At 46.0% G+C, this 26,138-nt stretch overlaps 1 protein-coding gene across 3 annotated transcripts in view; it reads left to right on the top strand.

Annotated features, from left to right (window-relative positions):
- Nucleotides 1–26,138, top strand: part of EEFSEC (eukaryotic elongation factor, selenocysteine-tRNA specific) — a 148,384-nt gene that overhangs the window by 69,605 nt on the left and 52,641 nt on the right. For 2 of the 3 annotated variants that reach the window (XM_073644928.1, XM_073644929.1), the window contains exon 6: nucleotides 12,435–12,591. The exons of the other annotated variant lie outside the window; for it this stretch is intronic. In XM_073644928.1, coding sequence (XP_073501029.1) covers nucleotides 12,435–12,591 — 157 coding nt within the window. The remainder of the gene's footprint in view (nucleotides 1–12,434; nucleotides 12,592–26,138) is intronic. 3 annotated transcript variants of the gene reach the window in all.

Below are 26,138 nucleotides of genomic sequence, written 5' to 3'. Positions count from 1 at the left end.
TCTCATCCATCCTCCCAGTGGATGGCCATGGAACAATGAGGTGGAATAAGATTCTACAGGTGAACAACTGGCTACGTCGATGGTGCCGTCAACAAGGATTTGGATTTCTGGATCACGGAATGAATTACCTATACGATGGACTACTTGCTAGAGATGGGGTGCACCTTACGAAGACTGGAAAACATGTATTTGGAAGTCGCCTTGCTACACTCATCAGAAGAGCTTTAAACTAGAACAATGTGGGAAGGGAAGCAAAAGGCCAGAAAAAGCCATACAGCTGACAAATACTATTGAGATCTCTGCTACTGGAAGTGGAAAGGAAGAACAAAGACAAAACAATTTAAATAATAAAAATATGGGAGGAAGAGAAACCAATCACAAACTAAAATGTTTTTATACAAATGCACAAAGCATGGGCAACAAACAAGGAGAATTGGAACTACTAATGCAGGAAAAGGAATATGATGTCATTGGAATCACTGAAACTTGGTGGGACGATACACATGATTGGAATAAAAGGCTAAAAGGATACAACTTATTTGCAAGAAACAGACTTGATAAACGAGGAGGAGGTGTTGCATTGTATGTTAGAAAAGCGTATATCTGCACAGAGATTGAAGCTTCAGAGACTGGGAGTTCTGTGGAAACTGTTTGGGTAAGAATACAAGGAGAGAACAACGGAAAGGACACCATTGTAGGCATTTACTACAGGCCACCTGGGCAAGCTGAAGATATGGATGAACTCTTTATGTATCAAATGACCAAGTTCTCCAAAAAATATGACGTAGTGGTCATGGGAGATTTCAACTATCCAGACATTTGTTGGGAATCTCTCTCAAGTAAAACTAACAGGTCAAGCAAATTCTTATCCTCTCTTGCTGACAACTTTATCTTCCAAAAGGTAGGGGAGAAAACAAGGGGATCTGCTACTTTGGATCTAATCCTTATAAACAGGGAGGAAATGGTTGAGGAGGTAAAGGTGGCTGGGACCCTAGGAGGCAGCGATCATGCTATTATAGAATTTTGGATAACTAGAGGAGGAAGACATGTGAAGACTCAAACTTCAAGGTTAGATTTTAGAAAGGCAGATTTTAAGAGACTCAGAAAGAGAATAGGAGGGATCCAATGGCTGGATGTCCTTAAGGACAAAAATGTCCAGGAAGGATGGGAAATTTTTAAAAATGAGATTCTCAAAGCACAATCGTTAACAATCCCGAAAAGTAGGAAGAATGGGAAGCATTTAAGGAAACCAGGATGGATGAACACAGAACTTAAACACATGCTAAAAAGAAAGAAAGAAATGTTTATTAAATGGAAAGAGGGAGGCATATCTAAAGAAGATTATAATGCAGTCTGCAGATCCTGTAGGGCACGTATCAGGTTAGCTAAAGCTGACAATGAATTAAGGCTTGCAAGAGATGTCAAAAGCAATAAAAAAGGATTTTGGGGGTATGTCAAAAGTAAAAGAAAAGTCAAAGATGCTATAGGATTTTTACAGGATGAAAATGGAGAAATGGTAAGAGAGGATGTTGAGAAGGCCGAACTTTTTAATTCCTATTTTGCATCTGTTTTCTCTCAGAAAGAAAATGTAACATCAACTGATCTTCACTGTCCTTTTAAAGGAATAGAGGAATCCAAGTTATCAGTAAACAGAAAGATTGTGAGGGAATATTTAGCTAACATAAATGAGTTCAAGTCTCCAGGTCCAGATGAATTACACCCCAGAGTACTGAAGGAGATTGTAGAAGAAATTTTAGAACCACTCTCCATAATCTTTGAAAATTCTTGGAGAACAGGAGAAGTCCCAGAAGACTGGAGAAGAGCAAATGTTGTTCCTATCTTCAAAAAGGGGAAGAAGGTGGACCCAGGGAACTATAGGCCGGTGAGTCTGACTTCTATACCAGGAAAGATCTTTGAACAAATTATTAAACAACATGTATGTAAGTACATGGATAAGAATGAAGTGATTAACCAGAGTCAGCATGGGTTTGTAACTAACAAGTCATGTCAGACTAACTTAATTTCCTTCTATGACAGAATCACTGACTGGGTGGATCAGGGAAATGCTGTAGATATAGTATATCTTGACTTCAGCAAAGCATTTGACAAAGTATCTCACATCATCCTTATTGAAAAAATGACCAAGTATGCAATGGACCAGGCAACTGTTAGGTGGATTCATAACTGGCTTAGTGATCGGACTCAAAGGGTGGTTGTAAATGGCTTCACATCCAGCTGGATGAATGTCTCAAGTGGGGTACCACAGGGCTCCGTCCTGGGACCTGTATTGTTCAACATCTTTATCAATGATTTAGATGAAGGAATTGAGGGTAAACTGATTAAATTTGCTGATGACACAAAGCTAGGAGGGATAGCTAATACTAGAGAAGAGAGAGAGAGGATTCAAAAAGACCTAAATAAACTGGAGCAGTGGGCAGCAACCAACAGAATGGTTTTTAACAGGGAAAAATGCAAAGTACTACATCTGGGCAATAAAAATGAAAAAAGCATATACAGAATGGGAGGAATAGAGCTAAGCAACAGTACATGTGAAAAAGACTTAGGTATACTAATAGATCATAGACTGAACATGAGTCAACAGTGTGATGCAGCAGCAAAAAAGGCAAATACAATTCTGGGATGTATTAACAGAAGCATACAGTCTAGATCACGTGAAGTCATTATCGGTCTTTACTCCTCTTTGGTCAGACCTCATCTGGAATACTGTGTACAGTTTTGGGCACCACATTTTAAAAAAGACATAGACAAACTGGAGCAAGTTCAGAGAAGAGCGACCAGAATGGTGACTGGTCTGCAAACCATGTCCTATGAGGAACGGTTGCAGGATTTGGGAATGTTTAGCTTGCAAAAAAGAAGACTGAGAGGAGACTTAATAGCTGTCTACAAATATGTCAAGGGCTGTCACATTGTAGAAGGATCATCTTTATTCTCATTTGCACAAGGAAAGACTAGAAGCAATGGGATGAAACTAAATGGGAGGAGACACAGATTAGATATTAGAAAAAACTTTTTGACAGTTAGGGTGATTAATGAGTGGAACAGGCTGCCACGAGAGGTGGTGAGTTCCCCTTCAATGGACGTCTTCAAACAGAGGCTGGACAGACATCTGTCTGAGATGATCTAGTGAATCCTGCTTTGAGCAGGGGGTTGGACCAGATGACCCAGGAGGTCCCTTCCAACTCTACCATTCTATGATTCTATGATTCTATGATTCTTTTTAGATCCAACTGGATCCATTAACAGTGACTAGCCTAATTTACGGCTTTAGCCGGATCCATCAATAGCAGCTAGCTATCCTTCTCAGATTCAACTGGATCCATTAACAGCAGCTAGCCTAAGTTACAGCAGCGTTTTACAAGCAGAGAACGGCACCGAGTCCCGATGGCAGAAGCCTTGTTACTGAGTAGTGATCTAGTGTTTATTATATGGTTGATATATGGAGGACAGGACCTTTATGTATTCAGGGGTGTGGACCAGGCATATCTACTGATGTGGGTGCCACCGATGACCTGGCAGCCGAGCCCGCTGTGAGTCTTGGCCAGGAGGTTTACAGGGTTCTGGTCCGGGATCCTCACGATCTTTTTTTTCTCAATTATACATAACAGTGTTATTTAAAGATTATAAAGCACAAGTATTTTTATTACTGCCCCATTCCAAAAACAGCTCCACCTGTGTCTACAGGTGATGTGCGGTATGGTGGCTCTGCACCTTTCACTTCAATATGGCTGAGCTGCAATTCCACTTACAAACCGTAGACAGAGTTGGTGCCACTTGCAGAAATCCCGGCACTTCCAGCTTCGACTGCAATCAGTGAGGTCATTAATGGTCATCTGAGGAAGGTTCTGCGGCTGAATGCACTCGGGGAAAATCATCAAGATCCGCTGCCAGCAGCTCCTGTGTAATCGCCGACCAATGACATCCCCGATGTGTTTGATGGTGAGACAAGTCCGGAGATGCTGCAGCCATGGGGGCACGTCTAGGCCATGTGGACTGCTCACAGTAGCGCGAGCAACATCTGTATGTTTGTGTGTGTGTGTGTATCTATGTACAGTCATTGTTATACACATGTTTATTTCCTTTGTGTGTATTGGAACAACCCAAAAAAAAAACTGAGAAAGCAAGGCAAATTGGACATAATTTCACATAAAACCGGACAAAATTGTTGGTACTTTTCCAAAATTGTGGGTAAGCAACTTTGTTTCCAGCATGTGATGCTCTTTCAAACTCACCTGTGACAAGTAACAGGTGTGGGTAATATGAAAATCACACCTGAAGCCAGATAAAAAGGGGAGAAGTTGGCTCAATCTTTGCATTGTGTGTCTGTGTGTGCCACACTAAGCATGGAGAACAGATGGGGGAGAAGAGAACTGTCTAAGGACTTGAGAACCAAAATTGTTGAAAAATATCAACAATCTCAAGGTTACACATCTATCTCCAGAGATCTTGATGTTCTTTTGTCTACGGTGCGCAACATAATCAAGAAGTTTACAACCCATGGCACTGTAGCTAATCTCCCTGGACGTGGACGGCAGAGAAAATTGATGAAAAGTTGCAACGCAGGATAAGCAGCCCCAATCACGTTCCAAAGAAATTCAAGCTGTCCTGCAGGCTCAGGGGTCATCAGTGTCAGCGCGAACTATCCTCCCACATTTGAATGAAATGAAATCCTATGGCAGGAGACCCACTGCTGACACAGAGACATTAAAAAGCTGGACTGCAGTTTGCCAAAATGTACGTGAGTAAGCCAAAATCCTTCTGGAAAGCGTCTTGTGGACAGATGAAGCCAAGATAGAGCTTTTTTGGTAAAGCACATCATTCTACTGTTTACCGAAAACAGAATGAGGCCTACAAAGAAAAGAACACAGGACCTACAGTCAAATATGGTGGAGGTTCAGAGATATTTGGAGGTTGTTTCGCTGTCTCTGGCACTGACTGTGTGCAAGTCATCATGAAATCTGAAGAGTACCAAAGGATTTTGGGTGGCAATGTATTGCCCAGTGTCAGAATGCTAGGTTTTGCATCCTAGGTCAAGGGTCTTCCAGCAGGACAGTGACCCCAAACATACTTCAAGAAGCCCCCAGAAATGGATGGAAACAAATCGCTGGAGAGTTCTGGCAGCAATGAGTCCGGATCCAAATCCCATTGATCACCAGTGGAGAGATCTTAGAATTGCTGTTGGGAGAAGAGAAGACGCCTTCACATATGAGAGACCTGGAGACGTAAGAAGAGTCGTCCAAAATTCCAGCTGAGAGGGGTAAGAAGCTTGTTGGTGGTTATAGGAAGCGATTGATTGCAGTTATTTATTCCAAAGGGTGTGCAACCAAATATCAAGTTGAGGGTGCCAACAATTTTGTTCGGGGTTTTGTGTGAAATTACGTCCAATTTGCCTTTTGTTCTCTTGTTTGTTTGTTTGTTTGTTTGTTCCAATACACACAAAGGAAATAAACGTGTATAACAAAACGTGGAATTGTGGTAATGTTCTGTTAGAAATACTTCATTTTCTGGAACAGTTTCAAGGGTGCCAACACTTTTGGCCATGACTGTATGTACATGTATACGTGTGTGGGGGGTTGGCGGTACAACTGACTTACGAGACTCTGTGCCCATTAACCGTCCGCAGCCGGCAGACAGGAGAGGACACACAGAGGTTTACAAGCTTCTACGCTCATAAAACGTCTTTCTCTTTCTGATGGACTTTTTTTTTTTATTATTTGTTTCTCGTCGTTTTGTTTATTTTGGCCGGAAAATGAGAAAATATAATCCCATTAAAAAAATAATAATCATGGAGAAAATATGTAATAAATGTGCAGCCATTTGTGAGGAAGGAGGGGACTGCCGAGGACTGGTCTGTGACCTGGTGCCTGACATCACTAAATGGACTTTGTGACGACCACAGGTCTGCGCCATAAACATTCCCAATACGGTTGTCACCCCTTTTCCTGCGTATCACACTGAAGATTAAAGGGGTTGTGCAGGAATAGAAAAATCTGGCTTGGTACCTCCTTAAACAGCATCACCACTGCCTACAGGTTGTGTGTGGTATTGCAGCCCAACCCCATTCACTTCAGTTAAATCTGTGCTGCAATACCGGACACAACCTGTAAATAGAGGTGTCGCTGTTTTTGAAAGAAAAACAGAAATATTTTTTCTAATATTGGACTACCTCATTAAAGAAAAAAAAGGCTTTGTTTGTATCAAGATTAGAAATGATCCATAGGATAACCAACAGTGGGAGTAACACCTGACTGCTGGAGCAGACTACACAGCATGTGTTTGTAGTCTGTTACCATGGAGACACATAGCTCTGCGCAGGAGCTGTGTACACAAAACGGTGTTACAGATTATTGGCACCCTTGCTTCTTTTTTCATTTTATAAGCATTTTAGCGTCAATTTTTAATGGGACATATTACATAATAACGATATATTACTGTACTACCGGCCTTTGCTTTTTACTTGGCTTTAGATCGCAAGTCCCGTCCTTTCCATCACTTGGACAATTCCGGATCGTTTATCAGAACGGCTTTCACCCAATAAAAGTGGAGATTGTAAGAGGTCCGGACCCCTTTAAGAGCCCTCGATCTTGCATTTGCACTCGGCTTTCTCGTCTTGTGTGGAGTCCGCACTTATGTAAATCGTCTTCCTCTCACTTTTGCCGTATTTCTCTGCTTTGCACCATTAGAATATCTGCAGACTTTCAAATAATTTCAGTTCCTGAGAACAATAAGCGTAAAACTTTCCGTGTGCGGTCGCCCCCACGTTACTCTGGTCAGGGCTGAAGAGGGCGGTGGGCAGTGGATGTCACTATCAGAACTGCTTAGCCGTGGCCACCACATATCAGAACTTAGTATGTGTACAGAAGGCCTAGGGGCACATTCACACGGTGCGGACACCTCAGGTTTTTCACCATTTCAAAAAGACACAGGATTTTTAAAGTTGGAGATGAGCCCTATACAGATCTACAACCCTGAATCCTGATTTCGGCTCATCTGTGTGCTGCCGACCTCCAGTGATTGTCAGTCATCTTACATCCTTCTGATCAGAGCCACAGACTACTTAGCGCTCTGCACCCCTGTGATCTCTAAGTACTAAGGTTGATTTAACCAGATCCATCAACAGCAGCTAACATAATAAACAGATTTAACTGGATCCACCTGGCTTAATTGGGACGCGTCAACAGAAGCTAGCCGGATTTACTGATTTCCTTGGATCCATCAACGGCAGCTAGACTGAGTGATGGCTTTAGCTGTATCCATCAACAGCTAGTCTGCCTGCCAGATTTAACTGGATCCATTAACAGCAGCTAGCCTTTGTTGCCTGAATCACTCAACTGCAGCTAACCTAATTTGCAGCTTTATCCAGATCCATCAACAGCAGCCATTCTAACTTAGCGCTTTAGCCGGATACATCAAAACAGCTAGCCTAATTTACAGTTTTAGCTACAGCAGCTGGCTCCCCTTCTCAGATTCAACTGGATCCATCAACAGCAACTAGCCTAATTTACAGCTTTATCCAGAGCCATCAACAGCACCTATTGTAATTTAGAGCTTTTAGCCTTATCCATCAACAGCAGCTTTCCTAATTTACAGTTTTAGCTACAGCAGTTAGCTCCTCTTCTCAGATTCAACTGGATCCATCAACAGCAAGTATCTTAATTTACTGCTTTAACCAAATTAATCAATAGCAGCTAGCCTAATTTACAGCTTTAGCCGGATCTATCAACAGCTGCTAGCCTAATTTAGAGATGTAGCCGCACCCATCAAGAGCAGCTAGCCTAATTACAGCTTTAGCTGGATCCATCAACAGCAGCTAGCCTAATTACAGCTTTAGCTGGATCCATGAACAGCAGCTAACCTAATTACAGCTTTAGCTGGATCCATCAATAGCAGCTAGTCTAATTTACTGCTTTAGCTGAATCCATCAAGAGCAGCTAGCCTAATTTACAGCGTTAGCTGGATCCATCAACAGCAGCTAGCCTAATGTACAGCTTAAGCTGGATCCATCAACAGCAACTAGCCTAATTTAGAGCTTTAGCTAGATTCATCAACAGTGGCTAGCCTAATTTACAGCTTTATCCAGATGCATCAACCTGCTATCGTAATTTAGAGATTTTAGCCTTTAGCTGAATCCATCAACGGCAGCTAGCCTAATTTACAGCGTTGGCTGGATCCATCAACAGCAGTTAGTATAATGTACAGCTTTAGCTGGATCCATCAGCAGCAGCTAGCCTAATGTACAGCTTAAGCTTGATCCATCAACAACAGCTAGCCTAATTTAGAGCTTTAGCTAGATTCATCAACAGTGGCTAGCCTAATTTACAGCTTTATCCAGATCCATCAACAGCTATCGTAATTTAGAGATTTTAGCCTTTAGCTGAATCCATCAACGGCAGCTAGCCTAATTTACAGCGTTGGCTGGATCCATCAACAGCAGTTAGTATAATGTACAGCTTTAGCTGGATCCATCAGCAGCAGCTAGCCTAATGTACAGCTTAAGCTGGATCCATCAACAACAGCTAGCCTAATTTAGAGCTTTAGCTAGATTCATCAACAGTATCTTGCCTAATTTACAGCTTTGGCTAAAGGAGTTAGCTTCTCTTCTCGGATTTAACTGGATCCATCAACAGCAAGTATCCTAACTTACTGCTTTAACCAGATTAATCAACAGCAGCTAGCCTAATTTACTGCTTTAGCTGGATCCATCAACAGCAGCTAGCCTAATTTACAGCTTTAGCTGGATCCATCAACAGCAGCTAGCCTAATTTACAGCTTTAGCTGCAACAACTAGCTCCTCTTCTTAGATCCAACTGGTTCCATTAACAGTGACTAGCCTAATTTACCACTTTAGCCGGATCCATCAATAGCAGCTAGCTATCCTTCTCAGATTCAACTGGATCCATTAACGGCAGCTAGCCTAATTTACAGCAGCTAGCCGCTTGTTTTAGTTTCCATGTATTTTGTTTCTCTCGCCGACTGCACAACATCTGCTGGGAGATTAGCTGACCGGCAGCAAACAGTGTCCGCACCATCTGCCGCCTGCAGGTTCCGTCCACGGTCCCTCTGCCGTTCCGGATGGTCCCTTCGGAGGCAGCAGTCGCCGCCTGCTTTGTGCTGCGCTATGTGCCGGGGTGAGACGCTCCTGACATTGTTTGGGCTGCGGCAGTCATCGGCGGAGCCGGAATGTGCCACAATTATCTTATTATTTGGGTTTCTCACCTTCGCCACTTTCTGCAAGAACAAACAGTAACTGATACCAGGAGACGCCAGGAGGCTGCAGACACTAAAAACAACATCGCGAAGGGACAGAGCCAGGACCTGGGGAGGGAGGGGGCAGCGCTGTCTGATCAGGAGATGCCACATTAATAAGGGGAGATGAGCGGCTACAGTTGGCCGCTGTTCGCAGCTTAAAGGGATTCTACGGATTATAATCTATAGAGCAAAAATAAACTCCAGACACATAAAGAGACTCAGTGATAAAAGGTTTATCCCCAAGTATAACGCTCCGCAGGAGAGACGGCTCCGCTTATGTGCGCGGGGCCTCATCCCCATGGCCGATCAGACAGTCGGAATAACATATGGTAGCAGAGCAATGTATGGACACAAGGATCACCTGTACACTGTCCGCCAGCAGCCATAGTCCCCAAGAGCAATGCTCAGGGACCAAGATTTAAAGGGGAATGCCATCTTTAATCTCTTCTGTTAAAAGTCCTGAAAAATTATACTAAATGTTTATGAAACCGGATTATTGGATGCCGGATAACTGTCCACTGATTCCGTCTCTCTCCCAATCCTACCATACACATGCACGCTCTGTTTGTTTGAGCGTGCATGTGATTTCAGTGGGATAGAGGAATAAGCAAAGAAAAGGAATTGGACATGGAAATTCCACAATCCCGATCCTACTTTTCCCAGACATCATCTGTTAGGAATAGTCAGGAGGCCCCCAAAGTTAGCAGGTTCAGGCCGACTTTTTTCCCCTTATGGGCGCCTTAAAGGGGTTTCCCCATAAATAACATACGTCAGCCATCCAGAGAGGATAAATATATGATTGACTGTGGTCTAACTGCTTGGACACCTACTGATCCCAACAATGGGAAGGGGGCCCAAAATCCCCTGTGTGAATGGAGTGGTAGCGAGCATATGCGACCATATAGGAGAGGTGGTCGCACATGCTCACTACTGCTTTATTCACTGAGCAATGGGTCCCCCAGCAATCATAGGTGTGAAATATTGTTTATGGGACTACCCCTTTAAGGATTGCAGGGCACTCACTGAGATACAGTTGTCTGTGTAATGCCTTGGTAGGTCGGGACCCTCTAAATAGCAACTCTGACTTACAAAGTGGGTGGGGGTTCCAATGTGGATACCCCTTCTTAAAAATCCACATGTCCTTTTATTATATATACAAAAACTTGTGCAACCAATCAGATCACTGCTGTCAGTGACCCCCAAAAACTAATCTGAAAACTGATTGGTCCAACGCCTTATGATATAGCAGAGCTACCGAAGCAGCAGAGTCAATGATGCAGCTGAGCTACCGATGCTGCAGCAGAGCTACCGATGCTGCTGCAGAGCTACCGATGCCGCAGCAGAGCTACCGATGCCGCAGCAGAGCTACCGATGCCGCAGCAGAGCTACCGATGCCGCAGCAGAGCTACCGATGCCGCAGCAGAGCTACCGATGACGCATCAGAGCTACTGATTCTGCAGACCTACCGATGAAGCAGAGCTACCGAAGTTGCTGAGCTAATGATGCCGCAGAGCTACCGATGAAGCAGAACTGACTTTGTCACTGATCTCTCACTGTTAGCAGATGCAGTAGTTTTACCCGCAGTCCCATGCAAATTTACAAACTCAGCTCTGCTACTCCTGGATGTTTGATAGAAGCTGGTCAGCACACATTTCCCTTGGGATAATGGCTGCCGTATTTCCTGTCCCAGGTCCTAGCTTTGGTATACAGCGCCCTGTGCCCGCCGCTACCTGCGCCTGCCCCCACAGACGCCAGGATAAATAGTTCCCGGCTTTGAAGTCGGCCCCGGTCTGTTTGCTCCTGGCTGAGCGCTGCAGGCACTAAGTGCTGTCCTGACAGCGCGAGTCGGAGGAAGTCGCCGCGTTGTGCTCGCGTCGATAATAAAGGCCTCGCTGGCTGGAAATAAAAGCCGCGCGATGTTGACCGAGCGTATTTATGAGCTCTCAGTGCATTTGTGTATACATTTCTTTTTTCTTTTTTTTCTATTGCACAATCGCTTGTTAATATCCTTTAAACTTTCAACCTTTGTTTTGGCACGGCGCGTGCGTGCGACCGGTTCACAGCAGCGGCTGCAGAACGTCTATTAGATGCCTGGTGAGACGAGCGCGGGGGATGTTTATATTTTAAAGAGACAGAACGCTCTGTTTAGAAGCAGGGAACTGAGATAGTCACAGCAGCAGGAGATGAGTATGTTTATCTTGTAGGGGAAAGTGACCTGTGCAATACTAAGGAATGTATGGATAGGAGAAAGGCCTCAAAACAGCACAAAGTATTTCAGAAGACTACTAAGTTCGGTGTTTTCTGGCAGATTAATAATTTTTTTTATTACCTCCGTCAATCCCGTTGCTCTTGTTCTGACTGCCCATGTCGCAGCGGTGGTCTACCTGAGCCATTCGCCATCTGATTTGCATTTCCCGCATGTCGAGAGGGACTTGGAAACAGTGTCCTAAGGAGCAGCGGGGTCAGTAAATATTGCTTCTTCCATTTATAATGATCTGTCTGTATCCAAATTTATCAGTGGAATAGTCACAGCAGCGGGAGAGGAGTGTGTTGTTCTTGTAGGAGAAAGTGACCTGTAGAATATAATGGAGAATGAGTGGGAGTTTACAAACTTAGAGGTAGATCATGGAAGCAAAAGGATCTTTAAACAGCACAGAGAATTTAAGGAGAGAAATAAGTATGGCGTTTTAAAGGGGTTGTCTGGCAGACCCTCTCCGGTCTCTGCTTCCTGGGGCCAGGATGTCCTGAGCCAATCACGTTTCACTTTGCTGACCAGCATTTCCTGCAGAACAATCAGGAAGCCACTCAGCTGGACATCCCCTTTCAGGTAAGAAAAGTCAACGTGGCGCTGCCCGTAAGTACTGGCGGCTTAGAGCCTGAATTACCCAAGCAACGATGACTCTCGTGTACCGAGCTCCGGGATTGTACAGGATAAGATAAGAACTTATCTTTTCTAAAACAGCGCCACTCTTGCTCACAGGTTTTATGTGATATTGCAGATCAGATTCATCCCCTTGGAACGTAAAGGACTTAGCTGATGAATTTTCTGGCTCCCACTTTCTGCACACAGAGACATAAGGGGGGGCTCTGCGGAAAGCGGCTTTGTACATGTGGCCCCCATATACTTTGCACTCAGGGCTGATCTGACTCCTCTCTGCCCCCTGCAGGTCAACGACGACTACAGCGTGATCGGACGTTCCCTGTTTAAGAAGGAGACGAATATCCAGCTGTTCGTGGGGCTGAAGGTGAAGCTGTCGACGGGCGAGGAAGGCGCCATTGAAGGAAGCTTCGGCCAAAGCGGCAAATTCAAAGTCCGAATCCCCAGTGAGTCCATGTAATGAGTTAATTGATCTGATGACTGTAATGGCCCCCCGAGCAAACATGATGGCCCCCCGAACATACAGGGGTTGTATAAGCGTCTATAAAATCTTCTTTTGCAAACGGCTCCTCTATAGAAAAGCTGTACACGCCCGATATTTGCAGCACTGGTGCAGCAGATGCAAACTGCAGTTTTGCAGCATTCCTCCTTACAAGGGTCGTCCGGCCTTAGTGCACAAATCTGCAGTCACTTTATGTGTACTGCACCTTATGAGGATTCTCTGGTGCCGGTAGCGGGCGGTCATTCAACTGCTAGTATGTGATTTGTATACTTCCGGCCACATTCTGACTAGACGTGTCCGGCCTCACTTGTATTGAGCGAGGCCCACACGTCTAGTCGGCACATGACTGCATTTCCTACTGGAAAATCCTCACAGCGAGCAGTGTACCTCAAGGCTGGACAACCCCTTTAAGGAGGGAGGGTATTCCCAACAAATGGTGTGTCATAGATGTGGGTTGTGTAGAGAACGGGGCCCCCCTGACACCAGATCGCCCAAGAGGGTCAAAGTGTACTGAGAATATCTCTTTAAGGGTATGTGCACACGATGCAGAAATGAATCAGAAAATTTCTGCATCATTTCTGCATCTCCCTGGCAGAAAAAACGCATGCAAATTGTACATGCAGATTGTACATGCGTTTTTCCTGCAGAATACATGCGGATTCACATGCGTTTCCGCATGCGGGTTGACAAGCGATTTTAGCATCACCTGGAAAGTGCTTGACAACTAGGTCACACTATATAAATCCATGCAAACAGCATGGATTTATATAGTGTGACCCGAGAGAGTGTATATACTTACCTCTGATGGCCCCCGGTGTCCCGCTCACTCCGTTCTCCCGGCTGCCGGCAACTTTGAATTGAAAGACCTGCCGACGTCAGCGTCACGTGACCCGTCACATGACTCTGACGTCAGCGCAGGTCCTTCAACTCACTGCAAGTGCCGGGAACCAAGCGGGAGCGCTGTGCGGGCCGACAGATGGTAAGTATATATATATTTTTTATTTTATTCTTGTTTTACAGCTTTTTTAATGGTACCTGGGTGTGGATGAGACTCTCCTCTCCTCCACACCCGGGTACCATCCGCATATTAGAACGCACCAATTACGCAAGTACAGATGCAGTTTTGCGGAATTGGTGCGTTCTAATGCAAGTCAATGGCGGCGAAAACGCCGCGTTTCCGCAAAATTAAATGACATGCTGCGGATTTTTGAGCGCAGCGTTTACGCTGCGGAAAAATCCGCATCATGGGCACAGCACATGCGGATTTCCATTGGGGAACATTGCTGCCCTTCTACCATGCGTTTTTCATGCGTTTCCGCGGCGTTTACGCAACTGCAAAAAAGCCACGGAACGCATTAAATACGCATCGTGTGAACTCAGCCTAAAAAAAGCTATAAAAACATCATAAAGAAAGTCACATAATTTAGCACAGCACCAAAGAATCTGAAAACCTTTTTATGGGCTCATTTGCCCCCCTTAAACGCGTGTGCGTGTGCTGTGACCTCCTTAAAGGGGTTGTATAATCTGAACAATCCCTTTAAATGAACAGTCTATAATTGACCTGATTGAGGATAGGATGAAAGTTTAGACTATTTGATGCTTGCTTCGACTATGACTGAGTTTGCTGAGTGTTCAGCAGTCGGCGTGCGTTCTGGGTGGGGGAGGAGGGGTATGGAGCCGCACATATGAGCTGCAGTTCACATTCCTGCACAGGTCAGCGCTGGGGATAATGGCCCTGTGCATCCTGTTTGTGGTTTTGTTTTTTTTGTTTTTTTTTATTTAGTTTTGAGCGATTGATCCGATTCCTCCTCCCGCGGTCTGTCCGGCCCCGCAGATTACTTCCATATAGGAGCCTTTTCCTGACACGGCCTTTGATGGCTCCGTAGACCATACAAGGCTTCATGTGGTCGTCCCCGAGTGTCAGGACTTAAACATTTCCTCCTCACTTCCGCTCTGCCCCGTGACCATGTAAATGAGGATTGCGACACTGTGCAGCATCGTCCTACTGCTCCGTTTGCGCCCCTCTGCTCCGTTTGCGCCCCGCTGCTCCGTTTGCGCCCCGCTGCTCTGTTTGCGCCCCGCTGCTCTGTTTGCGCCCCGCTGCTCTGTTTGCGCCCCGCTGCTCCGTTTGCGCCCCGCTGCTCCGTTTGCGCCCCGCTGCTCCGTTTGCGCCCCGCTGCTCCGTTTGCGCCCCGCTGCTCCGTTTGCGCCCCGCTGCTCTGTTTGCGCCCAGCTGCTCCGTGCGCCCCCCGCTGCTCCGTGCACGCCCCACTGCTCCGTACTCTTCCCAGGGGAAGAAGTCGCACTTTCAGCCCCCTGATGTCTCCAGATCTGTCTGTAGTCGGTATGTAGAGCGCAGAGGGGTTTTTGGAAAACTTCTCAGAATTGACCAAGTTCCCTGAGGTCGGAGCCCCCACAATTATTTAGTGACGGTAACCCCCAGCATTGTACGGTCACGTTACATGATGAGGATACTCCTTTTTTTGTTCCTCCCCATTTTCCACATATCTGCTTGCTGTCACCAAATGGAAAAAATTGTGAAGGATGTTTGTAAGGCAGGCAAGTAAAAATGCAGCAATACCATTAGGCTATGTTCACACGATGCATTTTTACAGCATGTTTTTTCTTTCGCTGCATTTATTTTATGTAAGTTAAAAGCTGCTTTTTACAGTGCCAGAAAAAGCTGAGAATTCAGAAATCTCATGCACACTCTAAAAAGCAACGAGAAAGTGAAAAAATGTTGCAAAAATATTTTTGGTAAATTAAAATTAACTTTATTAAACTTGTAGTGTAGACAAAGCAAACATGTAAAAAAAAACGTTGCAAAAACACAGTGAGAATGCTGAAAAACTGGACACCTCATGTGAATAGAGCCTAAGAGCCGCCTCCTGTTCAGATCGTTTGCTACAATGTATCAGTCAGATTGTTGCATTGACCTGAGACAATTGTAGCAAAGTCCCCTGATTCGTGAGCAGGACCTGGCCGGGTTTGGTTCGGCATCTACAACCCCGTTCACATGCATCGGAACGTTTTTGCACAAGTTTCCAGAAAAAGAAAATCTGTGGTAGAAACGCCGGCGGCGTTGATGGCAGCGGGGCTAATCCTTGTGCAGATTTGGTGCCCACCCACTGCAGAAAACTGGGGGCATGGCCCTGGAAAAAATAAGGGTCCGACATTAAAGGGGTTCTCCAGAATTAAGATATCAAATCGATGGGGATCCGACATTCGGCGCCGTTGGAACAGCACAGATCCGTACACGGTGCGCGGCCGTTCTCCAGTTGGGTGTCAGACCCTCACCATTCTGATATTGATGACGTCCTCTTCAATCCCTTTAACCCAATGTGTGAACATGCTCTTGCAATTTGACTTACCGCCCCCCTGAGACTGGAATGTCCCCCATGGGTGCAGCAGCAGCAGAACGACGGACCGACATGCACATGAAGAAGTTGGACAGATGCCGCCGTGTGCCGGAGACTATTCTGGACTTCCGGGAGGTTTCCTCTTGGCTCTATGAAGACGTGGAGGAAGCACAATGTTTGGGGTAGAAGGTGCCGCTCCGTAATAATGTCAGCCGCTAATTCTGCCTTTTCGAAAGTGACTTGATGAAATTACGGTGTCACGACGTCGGCCGCTCTTTTGTGGAAATGACTTTTTTTTATCTTTATCTGGGAGCGTCTGATGCTCGTCAGACTAATCAGGCAATTCTCCGTACAATGGTGGCGTAAAGAGCTCCGCATCCCGGCGAATGGACGGCTCTTATAATCCAGGTTTAGAAAAAAAATATTAACGAAAGGAGGCGAAATGATTAAATTGCAAATGTGCGCGAAATAAAACGATGTCGCCGTAATAATAAGCATTGTAGCAGAATGGTGGATTTTGGGCGAAAGCCGGGAGGGTCCTCATTGTGGAGCAGCGCGGACGGATAAGTAAGATGGATATATTGTAGGGGAAGGATCAAACTCTTCTCAGGGACCATCCACTTGTACAAATTGTCTTTGCAGCGGAGTTAAGATAGTATGACATGGAAGGAGATAAGTTCATTAGAGGCTTGTTGAACCAGCTCATGAACATCATCCTTCAGCGCACGAGAACCACTCTCTGCCGGCAGTCATTTAACCATATTGATTGCCCGACCGAACAGATATTCCCCACGCACCCGCCCTAAAAGGGGAATTTCAGCGAAACTGTCAGGCGGTCTCCTCGGCTATCAGCTTAATGCGGACACATCGTATTACCCAGATTGGATAACTGTTTGCATTAAGTGCGTAACTCTGAAATCGACTCCCTCTGTCTCGTTTTGAGAACCCTCCTTCGACCTTATGCAAGTCGTCCGCCGGTTACCGCGGGTCTTAATAATCTGTCGTGTCTATATAATTGTAAAAAGAGTAAAGATGCAAAATGTGAAGAGTGCATCAATTCAGAGAAATTAATTTAATCCTCCATAAAATACTGTGGCACATTTTGATAAACAGCAGGACGGGACGAAGTTCACACTCCGGGGATTCGCTTAGATTTCTGCTGCAGATCTGCGTGAAGAAGAAAGAATTGATGCAGAATCCACACCCAAATCTGTGGTATTTCCACCGCATACATTTATGGCCTGTGGATGTGATGCGGGTACCACTGCGGGGTACGGCTCTAGCTCATCCTCCTCCATCCCTCAACGGTGTGGAGACAGATGTGCATCTCCAGGTGGGACCTTGATCCGTCACCCCTTTAATCTTAAGGGTTGGCCCAATATTACTTATCAATGATAGCCAGAATAGGTGGAATTGTTGAAGGGGTCTGAGCCCTGGAACCCCACCGATCCCCAAAAAATGGGCTCTGCACATTAGAGACGGAGCCTGCGCTCTGCCGCTCCCTTCATTAAAGGGGTTGTTCGGTTAATACAAGTTTCCCTGCGGATTGGTGATAAGTTTCTGATCGGAGGGCGTCCCCACCACTGGGCAGATCGGAGAACTTTTATGCCCGAACGTCGCTTCATTCATTCCCAATGCTGAAAAAAGTTGGACCTCCACCGATCAACAGGTTTCCTCCACCGATCAACAGGTTGCCTCCACCGATCAACAGGTTGCCTCCACCGATCAACAGGTTGCCTCCACCGATCAACAGGTTGCCTCCACCGATCAACAGGTTGCCTCCACCGATCAACTAGTTGCCTCCACCGATCAACAGGTTCCTATGGATAGCTTTTTTTAACTGGACGACCCCTTTAACTATAGGGCTGATGGCGGTTGCTGATCTCCATTATTTCCATAGACAATGGAAGGAACAATATTGGACTCTTCATTCAAACAGCGAACTCTGAAGTCTCAATCTTGGCATTAGTGAGGATCCCGGCCATTGTACCCCCAGCAATTCGTAGACCCAGGAAGTTATTGTAGTCTAACCCCTTTAACTGTAGACGGACCTTCGTGGTGGGGGACAACAAAGTGGGAAACTACCAACAGTGATTGCTATAGACGCAGAGACGCCGTTCCCCTTACCACCTCGGTCCTGCTCCGGCGTCTTCCGGCCTCCCTGCTGCTGCTGCTGGTGCATGCAGCTTCCCTGACACTGTGCTTAGGGCGCTCATGCGCTCCCTCCCTCTTAAAGGGGTCGCGCGCGCCATCCTAAAAAGTCCCCGGCCAATGGCCGGTGGACTTTCTCTATAAAAGGAACCTCCTCCAATATGGAGGTGCCCGTGCAAGGTTGTTGCTCTGTGATACTTACTTTGCTTCAGCCCTCAGGTCCTCTGCAAGTCAGCCCTGTCCGCCCGTCTGATCTTCAGTTCAGTCTGCCAGTCTGACTACTTTCCAGCCCGACAGTCTACCTACAGTCCAGTCCGCCAGTCTGTTTATGTGCTCTGCCCGCCTGCTTACCTGGAAACACCCGCCTGTTACCTGCCGTGCCCGCCAGCCTGCTTACCCTGAAGCACCCGCCTGTTACCTGCCGTGCCCGCCAGCCTGCTTACCCGGAAGCACCCGCCTGTTACCTGCCGTGCCCGCCAGCCTGCTTACCTGGAAGCACCCGCCTGTTACCTGCCGTGCCCGCCAGCCTGCTTACCTGGAAGCACCCGCCTGTTACCTGCCGTGCCCGCCAGCCTGCTTACCTGGAAGCACCTGCCTGTTACCTGCCGTGCCCGCCAGCCTGCTTACCTGGAAGCACCTGCCTGTTACCTGCCATGCCCGCTTGCCTGCTTACCTGGAAGCACCTGCCTGTTACTTGCCGTGCTTACCTGCTTGCCTACCTGGAGCACCCGTCTGGCTATCAGCCGAATCAGCCTGTCTGTCTACCCGGACCACCTGTCAGCCTGCCTGCCGTGCTCGTCCGCTGTACCCGTCAGCTCCTGCCTTCTGAACCGTGGGAGTCACCTGCTCTCATACAAGGTCGGTCCCAGAGTGGCACCTGGTCCCTCTGCTTGGTCCCTCCCTGGTTCACGGAGTCGACTGAGCCGCCGTGCGACCTTGGTCAGGCCGAGTAGATACTTAGTCACGCCCCTATGGTCCCTCCTTGCACCGCAGCACAGAGGTTCCACCACCTGGATCCGTAACACTATATAATGGAATTCCCTTGAAATCTAAAGTTGCCACGCAGGGTTTCTACGTCTCCAATGATGGCCGCCAGAGCTCCAGCTGGTTCAAAGCTACAACTTCCAGACTAAAGGCTGTCAGGGCATGCTGGGAGTTGTAGTTTTTCTACAGTTGGAAGACCGGTAGTAAGAGTTATAAAAGTTACTGGAAGTTGTGCAGAAGTTAACAATTAGTCCTGCCAGAGGTCCCCTTTAATTAACTCTCTGAGGATCGTCCCTTACACTCAGGGATCAGACAGGATAATAGTCCGGGCTTCTGAGCCGTCACATGTATTTTTCTTTACGACAACACTTAATATCTCATCCGTCTCGCTGTCACTGGTGACAAATGTTCGTATTTCCACGTAAAGTGGGAAAGACTCGGCACAGGAGAGCGATCCCCGGGAATCGCCATGTGTGATGGTGGAGCAGCCGGGGTCAGCACCCCCTGGCTACACGGCAGCCCCTGCCAGGTGTCATCCCTCCTGGCCATGCCACATTGGAACAGTTTAGTCTTCCTGCACCTGCGAAGTTCAGACTGTCGCCCTCTCTCCCCCGTTCCAGCGCTCTCGCCCTCATTTCCTGTTGACTCACCCGACGGTCATCTGAACACATCCATTCTGTTTTTGTTAATGGCAGCAATTGAGATAATTTTAGGAAATGGCTCCTCTGGATCTGTCGGCGGAGAGCGCACTAAATGCTTCCCAGCTCCCAGCGAGCAGACGGCAAAGTTACATAGGAAAAAGAAAAGTTTTAAGGTGTTTTCCCACCATAGAAAGTTATCACCTATCCAAAGTATGGGGGAAATCTCACTGATCGCTGGGGGTCCGACCCGAGATTTCTAGGGCGTTACCAGTCCACTAGTCACATGGGTGTGTCCTATAAAGTCATCACTGATTGGACAGTGGTCACACCCAGTTGTCAAATTATAAATCTTTTCTAAGAGGACAAATGGTACAACATCATTTTCTATTCCTCCTTCTTTGATATTACTCAGAATAATGTTTCACTGCTGCAACAAAAAGGACATTTTTTTATTTATTTTTTATTTTTAATAAAGCTCTAATTACTACGAATCCAAGGGAAATTTTCACTTTAAAAGCCACAAAAAAATCATATTTAAATTACAGGTTGTAAATGAAAGAAAAAATGCCATTACCCTTATTCTATGGGCAAGTTAAAGTGGTGGTTTAAAATGTATTTTTACTTTGATTTTTTTACTTAAACCTATGTAATTGGGGCTAAAACTCATTTTTCTACAAAAAAAAAAAAAAAATTTGCACCGTTTTCTTTCTATAGTCTCCGTATTGCCGGCTGCAGAATGAGTTAAATGAGAATCCGTCAGTGAGCTCATTCTGACCGGAGATTGTAACTCTTTTGTCTGTCTTCTTCTGAGCTCCTCTTTGTGATCACATTAAAGTTGAATGTGCAAAGAAACAAACGAGCCGATAAAAGCCGAACAGGGCAACTTTTTTTTTAATGAGTTAAAAAATTTGTCTAAATACATGTAGGTTAAAAAAAAAGTCACCAAAAGTGGACAACCCTTTAATATCCGGGCTTCATTGCTGCAGCCCGCTAATGTGGCACAAACGTGGGCTTTACCTGCTGATGTCACACCGGTCGCATTCATTAAAGAGTTCACAAAAGTATTTGGTGTAAGCGGAGTCCAAAAACCTTGCAAAAGAAAACCGATTGTGCAACGTTTTCCCCTGTTGCACTGCACTTTCCAAAAGTGGAAAAGTTTGGTGATTTCCTGAGCGGAGGAGACCCAGCCCAACAACTCGTAGATCTACGAAAGCCAGAAATTGGTGCAAAAATGGGCCACATTTTGCAAAAAAAAAAAAGTGAATTTGGTGCAAATGACTCCATTGTTTTTTATTTCTATTTTTTTTTTTTTTTTTTTAGAGACGACAAATCTTCCCCAATGCCGATTTCTTTTCTTGTCCCCGCAGACTTTCTACCTCCGGATGGGCCGGGACAATGGCACCTCTGTGCGATCTCGGGGCTTTCCGCATGGCCGTCCCATTGTATTTGGGTAGTATCAATGTGCAGGGCATAAAAACCGGCGGAGACCCGACCGGTTACAATAACTCCTAAACTGCCGCGATCTGATGGTGAAGAGCCCGGAGATAAGCGTCTCCTGCGGCAGCCGGGATAACATGACCTGTATATTGATACTTAGTCTAGCGAGACCCTCTAATTAAAGCTGTCTGACTTCCCCCCCCCCCCCAATGCCGCAGTCACAGAGACTTTCTCCTCCAAGACGAGGCCCATCAGAACTTTCTCTGACCCCGGGCCGGTTGTAAATATGCTGGGGAGAGGTCTCAGTCAAAGCCGTCCCGGATAGCGGGGTCTTGCTTTAATAAGTGTGGGATTGATGTCTTTCGCAGTTCAGGGGTTAGGTAAACACAGGGGCTTTGGTTCAAGGCTCTCCATGTTCAACTGTTTATTTATATGGATCTAAAAAGTTAGCAGAACCTTTCTGACATCTCTGGGGAGGCTCCCTGACCAGGCGGTAACCTTCCTCTGCTGCCCAGAAGACCAGTCCTATGGCATCCGGGACACAAAGCCATCGCCATCATCGACGTCACCTTCCCCCCCGAAAATCCATCCTTCTGCGGGTGATCCCATATTATTCCAGCTGAGCCGGTCACTGTAAGCACGAGGCTTTATACGGCCCGATCACAATCCGTAAGACCAACAGCAGTGCAGAGACGAAGATCTGCAATTACCGGCGTGTAATGCGGTGTGTGCCGCGTGTGCTATCATAGCGGCACTATTCTGCACGCCAGTCGGCACTCTTCATATTTTGATGTCATGGCCGGATATTACATGTAGGAACCCCATAAAGCTGGATTAAACCTTAGGGGCTCAGACTTCTCAAGTCCTTAAAGGGGCTGTAATCCCATTTTATAAACTTATAGTATATTACCATTGCTGTATGGTCTTTTGGGTCTGATAGTTGTTACTCCCACTAATCCAGACACTGAAAGGGATCCAGCAGTGTTTTCACCCTGCACAGTGACACACCGTCCCCCACTATGCATAGAACGGCCGCATGGCCCCATAGGACTGTCTGCAGCTCATGCCATGGCCCCATAGGACTGTCTGCAGCTCATGCCATGGCCACATAGGACTGGCTGCAGCTCATGCCATGGACCCATAGGACTGGCTGCAGCTCATGCCATGTCCCCATAGGACTGGCTGCAGCTCCCGTCATGGCCTCATAGAACTGGCTGCAGCTCCCGTCATGGCCTTATAGGACTGGCTGCAGCTCCAGACATGCCCCCCCCATAGGACTGGCTAAAGCGCCAGACATGGCCCCCCCATAGGACTGGCTGCAGCTCATGCCATGGCCCCCCCATAGGACTGGCTGCAGCTCATGCCATGGCCCCATAGGACTGGCTGCCGCTCATGCCATGGCCCCATAGGACTGTCTGCAGCTCATGCCATGGCCCCATAGTACTGGCTGCCGCTCATGCCATGGCCCCATAGGACTGGCTGCAGCTCCCGTCATGGCCTCATAGAACTGGCTGCAGCTCCCGGCATGGCCTTATAGGACTGGCTGCAGCTCCAGACATGCCCCCTCATAGGACTGGCTAAAGCTCCAGACATGGCCCCCCATAGGACTGGTTGCGGCTCCCGACATGGCCCGATAGGACTGGCTGCGGCTCCCGACATGGCCCCCATAGGACTGGCTGCGGCTCCCGACATGGCCCGACAGGACTGGCTGCGGCTCCCGACATGGCCCCCATAGGACTGGCTGCGGCTCCCAACATGGCCCGATAGGACTGGCTGCGGCTCCCTCCATGGCCCGATAGGACTGGCTGTGGCTCCCGCCATGGCCCGATAGGACTGGCTGTGGCTCCCGCCATGGCCCGATAGGACTGGCTGCGGCTCCCGCCATGGCCCCCCATAGGACTGGCTGCGGCTCCCGCCATGGCCCCCCATAGGACTTTTTTTTTAGAAAATATATATATACAGAAATTAATATATATATATATATATATATATATATATATATATATATATATATATATATATATATACATACATACATATATAATTTCATATATGCAAGAAATGTATATATACTGTATTTTTTCTGATATATAATATCATATATATAATTTTTTTCTTCGTATAGAATATATACAATAAAAAAATATATAAACAAAACACTTATTTTTCTCCCATTTTTCAAGAGCTAAACTGAAAGAAGATTTGTTTCTATGGACACAAAAGACCTTTTTCTCTCATATCTTGTTCACAAATTTGTGACTGTTCGAATAAAAAAAAATTATAATTCTCCCGTATGGACCAAAAAGTTTGAAAAAGTTAAAGCTCGTGGAAGACGAGGAGTAAAAATTGAAAACAAAGCGGATTCCACTGACCGTCCCTGGACACATTGTAGCAAAAATGCAGAATTTCCTCTCTATTTTTCGGGGCCGATCCCAATGTTTTACCCAAAATCCACAACTGCTGAGCCGTTAGTTTTACAGATCTACGTTTTCTATATATGCGTGTATATATTTAATCTTCACACATTCGTCTAAAGTGTTTAATGGAGAAACATCCGACAGAAATAAAAGAATATAAAAGTAAAAAAAAAAAAAAGATAAAATAATAAGAAAAAAATTACTAAAAAGTCCCCCCCCCCCCTCCGACCTTTCAAAGCCGCTTTGCACTTAATAGAAACTTATATTTGTAAGCTAATGCAATCACTTACCCGTAAAGATAACGCTGCCTATTCCCTTCTCTCTCCTTGTTCCCACTATCGCGTGAAGACTGATAAAACCAAAACAAAAGGAGCAGGTTGTTCTCAGTAGAGCAAACATATTATATTTCCTAAATATTTCCTATCTTGAAGTTGGGGGGGGGGGTTCTCGAGGTGTTTGCGGTTTCCTATGAATGCGGTATCTGAGCGTATCATCTCGTGAAACAAAACGGAATATTAAACCGCACTTCTGAAAAGAGCGGCGGAAAAAAAAAATGGTAGAAAACCAAGTTCTCGGGGTAATTGCTGATAGCAATAAAGTTTTCCTTCTTTTCCGCCGCTCTGTTGTATTTATTCATCTTTTAAAGTGGCTTGAAAAAGTTTTTTTTTTTTTTTTTATAAATTAAAACAATTTTACTTGTAGAAACTTTTATTTTATTGAAAAAAAGAAAATGGAAATGTTTCCTTTTGTTAGCGGGGGAGAGAGAGAAGCGTTGGGTAGAGGATTGGGTCCCGAGTAATTTAAAGTTCTTACTTAAAGGGGTTCTGTGGAATTAGAGATTAATTGTTGTCTAACGAGAACTTCTGATAAACTTTTGTTTTTGTGATCTTCACCGTTTATAACGTCTCTGCTACCCTGATACTCAGGCAATGTGGTCGAATGAGGTCAGTACTGTCAATCAAAAGCACCTGGGCGGAGCCGTCCAGACTGACTACGTAAGAGAGAGCGCAGCCCCGTCCAGGGTTCACCAAACTCCTAACTTGCACTTTAAAAGGAGGATTTCTTGAAATCTACTACACGGATTCCCCTGATATTTGCAGACATGGGGTTTTTCTGTCCAAAATAATAAACTGGTCACTAGATGAGCTGATCTTGGGACCCCAAAATCAGATGGAATCTGTACGGCAGCCGGAAAACAAGTGTTTTATTTTCCTGCAGCTCCCCCGCAGGAGAAATGAAGTATTACACCGGTTTTGTTTTAAAGAGTGGGATGTACAGTGCACTGTTCTGGGAGGTCCAGAGTAGATGCACCACACAGCTGCCTCCTCTGGCAAATACATGGAGACCCCTCCCGTAACCAATATTTTACCACCTTATCCCCCTCGTCTCTCTCCCGGGGGCTGACTCGGGCAGTTTCCCCTTTCCTCCCTGCAGGACGTCTCAATAATAGACATGACCAGATGCATGCTTCCTTCCATTCCCCCCTCTGCCGCGCTCGGCTGACACTCCACGTTGCCGCACTTTCTTCTCTTTGAAGATAACTCGATGTAATATTCCCTCATAATGAAGGCGGAGAGAATAAAACATGATTTACACATTCCCTGCGGACTCTGCTGGTCTAGGAGGTTTTTCTTGGAAGTAAAACTAAAACCCATTTCTCAGATGATTCGTGAACTTGTGTAGCCTTTATCCTGGTGGAGGAGCCTGGAGCTCGTGGTCACGTGGATGCCGGAGCCCCGCTGCTTACCTGAGCCCCCCACTGCCACGTATAGGATGTTATGGATGTACACAGTGACTGCACCAGAAGAATAGTGAGTGCAGCTCTGGAGTATAATACAGGATGTAACTCAGGATCAGTAATGTAATGTATGTACACAGTGACTCCACCAGCAGAATAGTGAGTGCAGCTCTGGAGTATAATACAGGATGTAACTCAGGATCAGTAATGTAATGTATGTACACAGTGACTGCACCAGCAGAATAGTGAGTGCAGCTCTGGAGTATAATACAGGAGGTAACTCAGGATCAGTACAGGATCAGTAATGTAATGTATGTACACAGTGACTGCACCAGCAGAATAGTGAGTGCAGCTCTGGAGTATAATACAGGAGGTAACTCAGGATCAGTAATGTAATGTATGTACACAGTGACTGCACCAGCAGAATAGTGAGTGCAGCTCTGGAGTATAATACAGGAGGTAACTCAGGATCAGTAATGTAATGTATGTACACAGTGACTGCACCAGCAGAATAGTGAGTGCAGCTCTGGAGTATAATACAGGATGTAACTCAGGATCAGTAATGTAATGTATGTACACAGTGACTGCACCAGCAGAATAGTGAGTGCAGCTCTGGAGTATAATACAGGAGGTAACTCTGGATTAGTAATGTAATGTATGTACACTGTGACTGCACCAGCAGAATAGTGAGTGCAGCTCTGGAGTATAATACAGGAGGTAACTCTGGATTAGTAATGTAATGTATGTACACAGTGACTGCACCA

The sequence above is a fragment of the Phyllobates terribilis genome, unplaced genomic scaffold (genome assembly GCF_046119375.1).
Source record: "Phyllobates terribilis strain yellow unplaced genomic scaffold, ASM4611937v1 Scaffold_8__6_contigs__length_399053987, whole genome shotgun sequence".
Classification (NCBI taxonomy): domain Eukaryota; kingdom Metazoa; phylum Chordata; class Amphibia; order Anura; family Dendrobatidae; genus Phyllobates; species Phyllobates terribilis.
The sequence above is the reverse complement of the archived record's forward strand: the minus strand, read 5'-3'. Positions and strand labels throughout refer to the sequence as shown.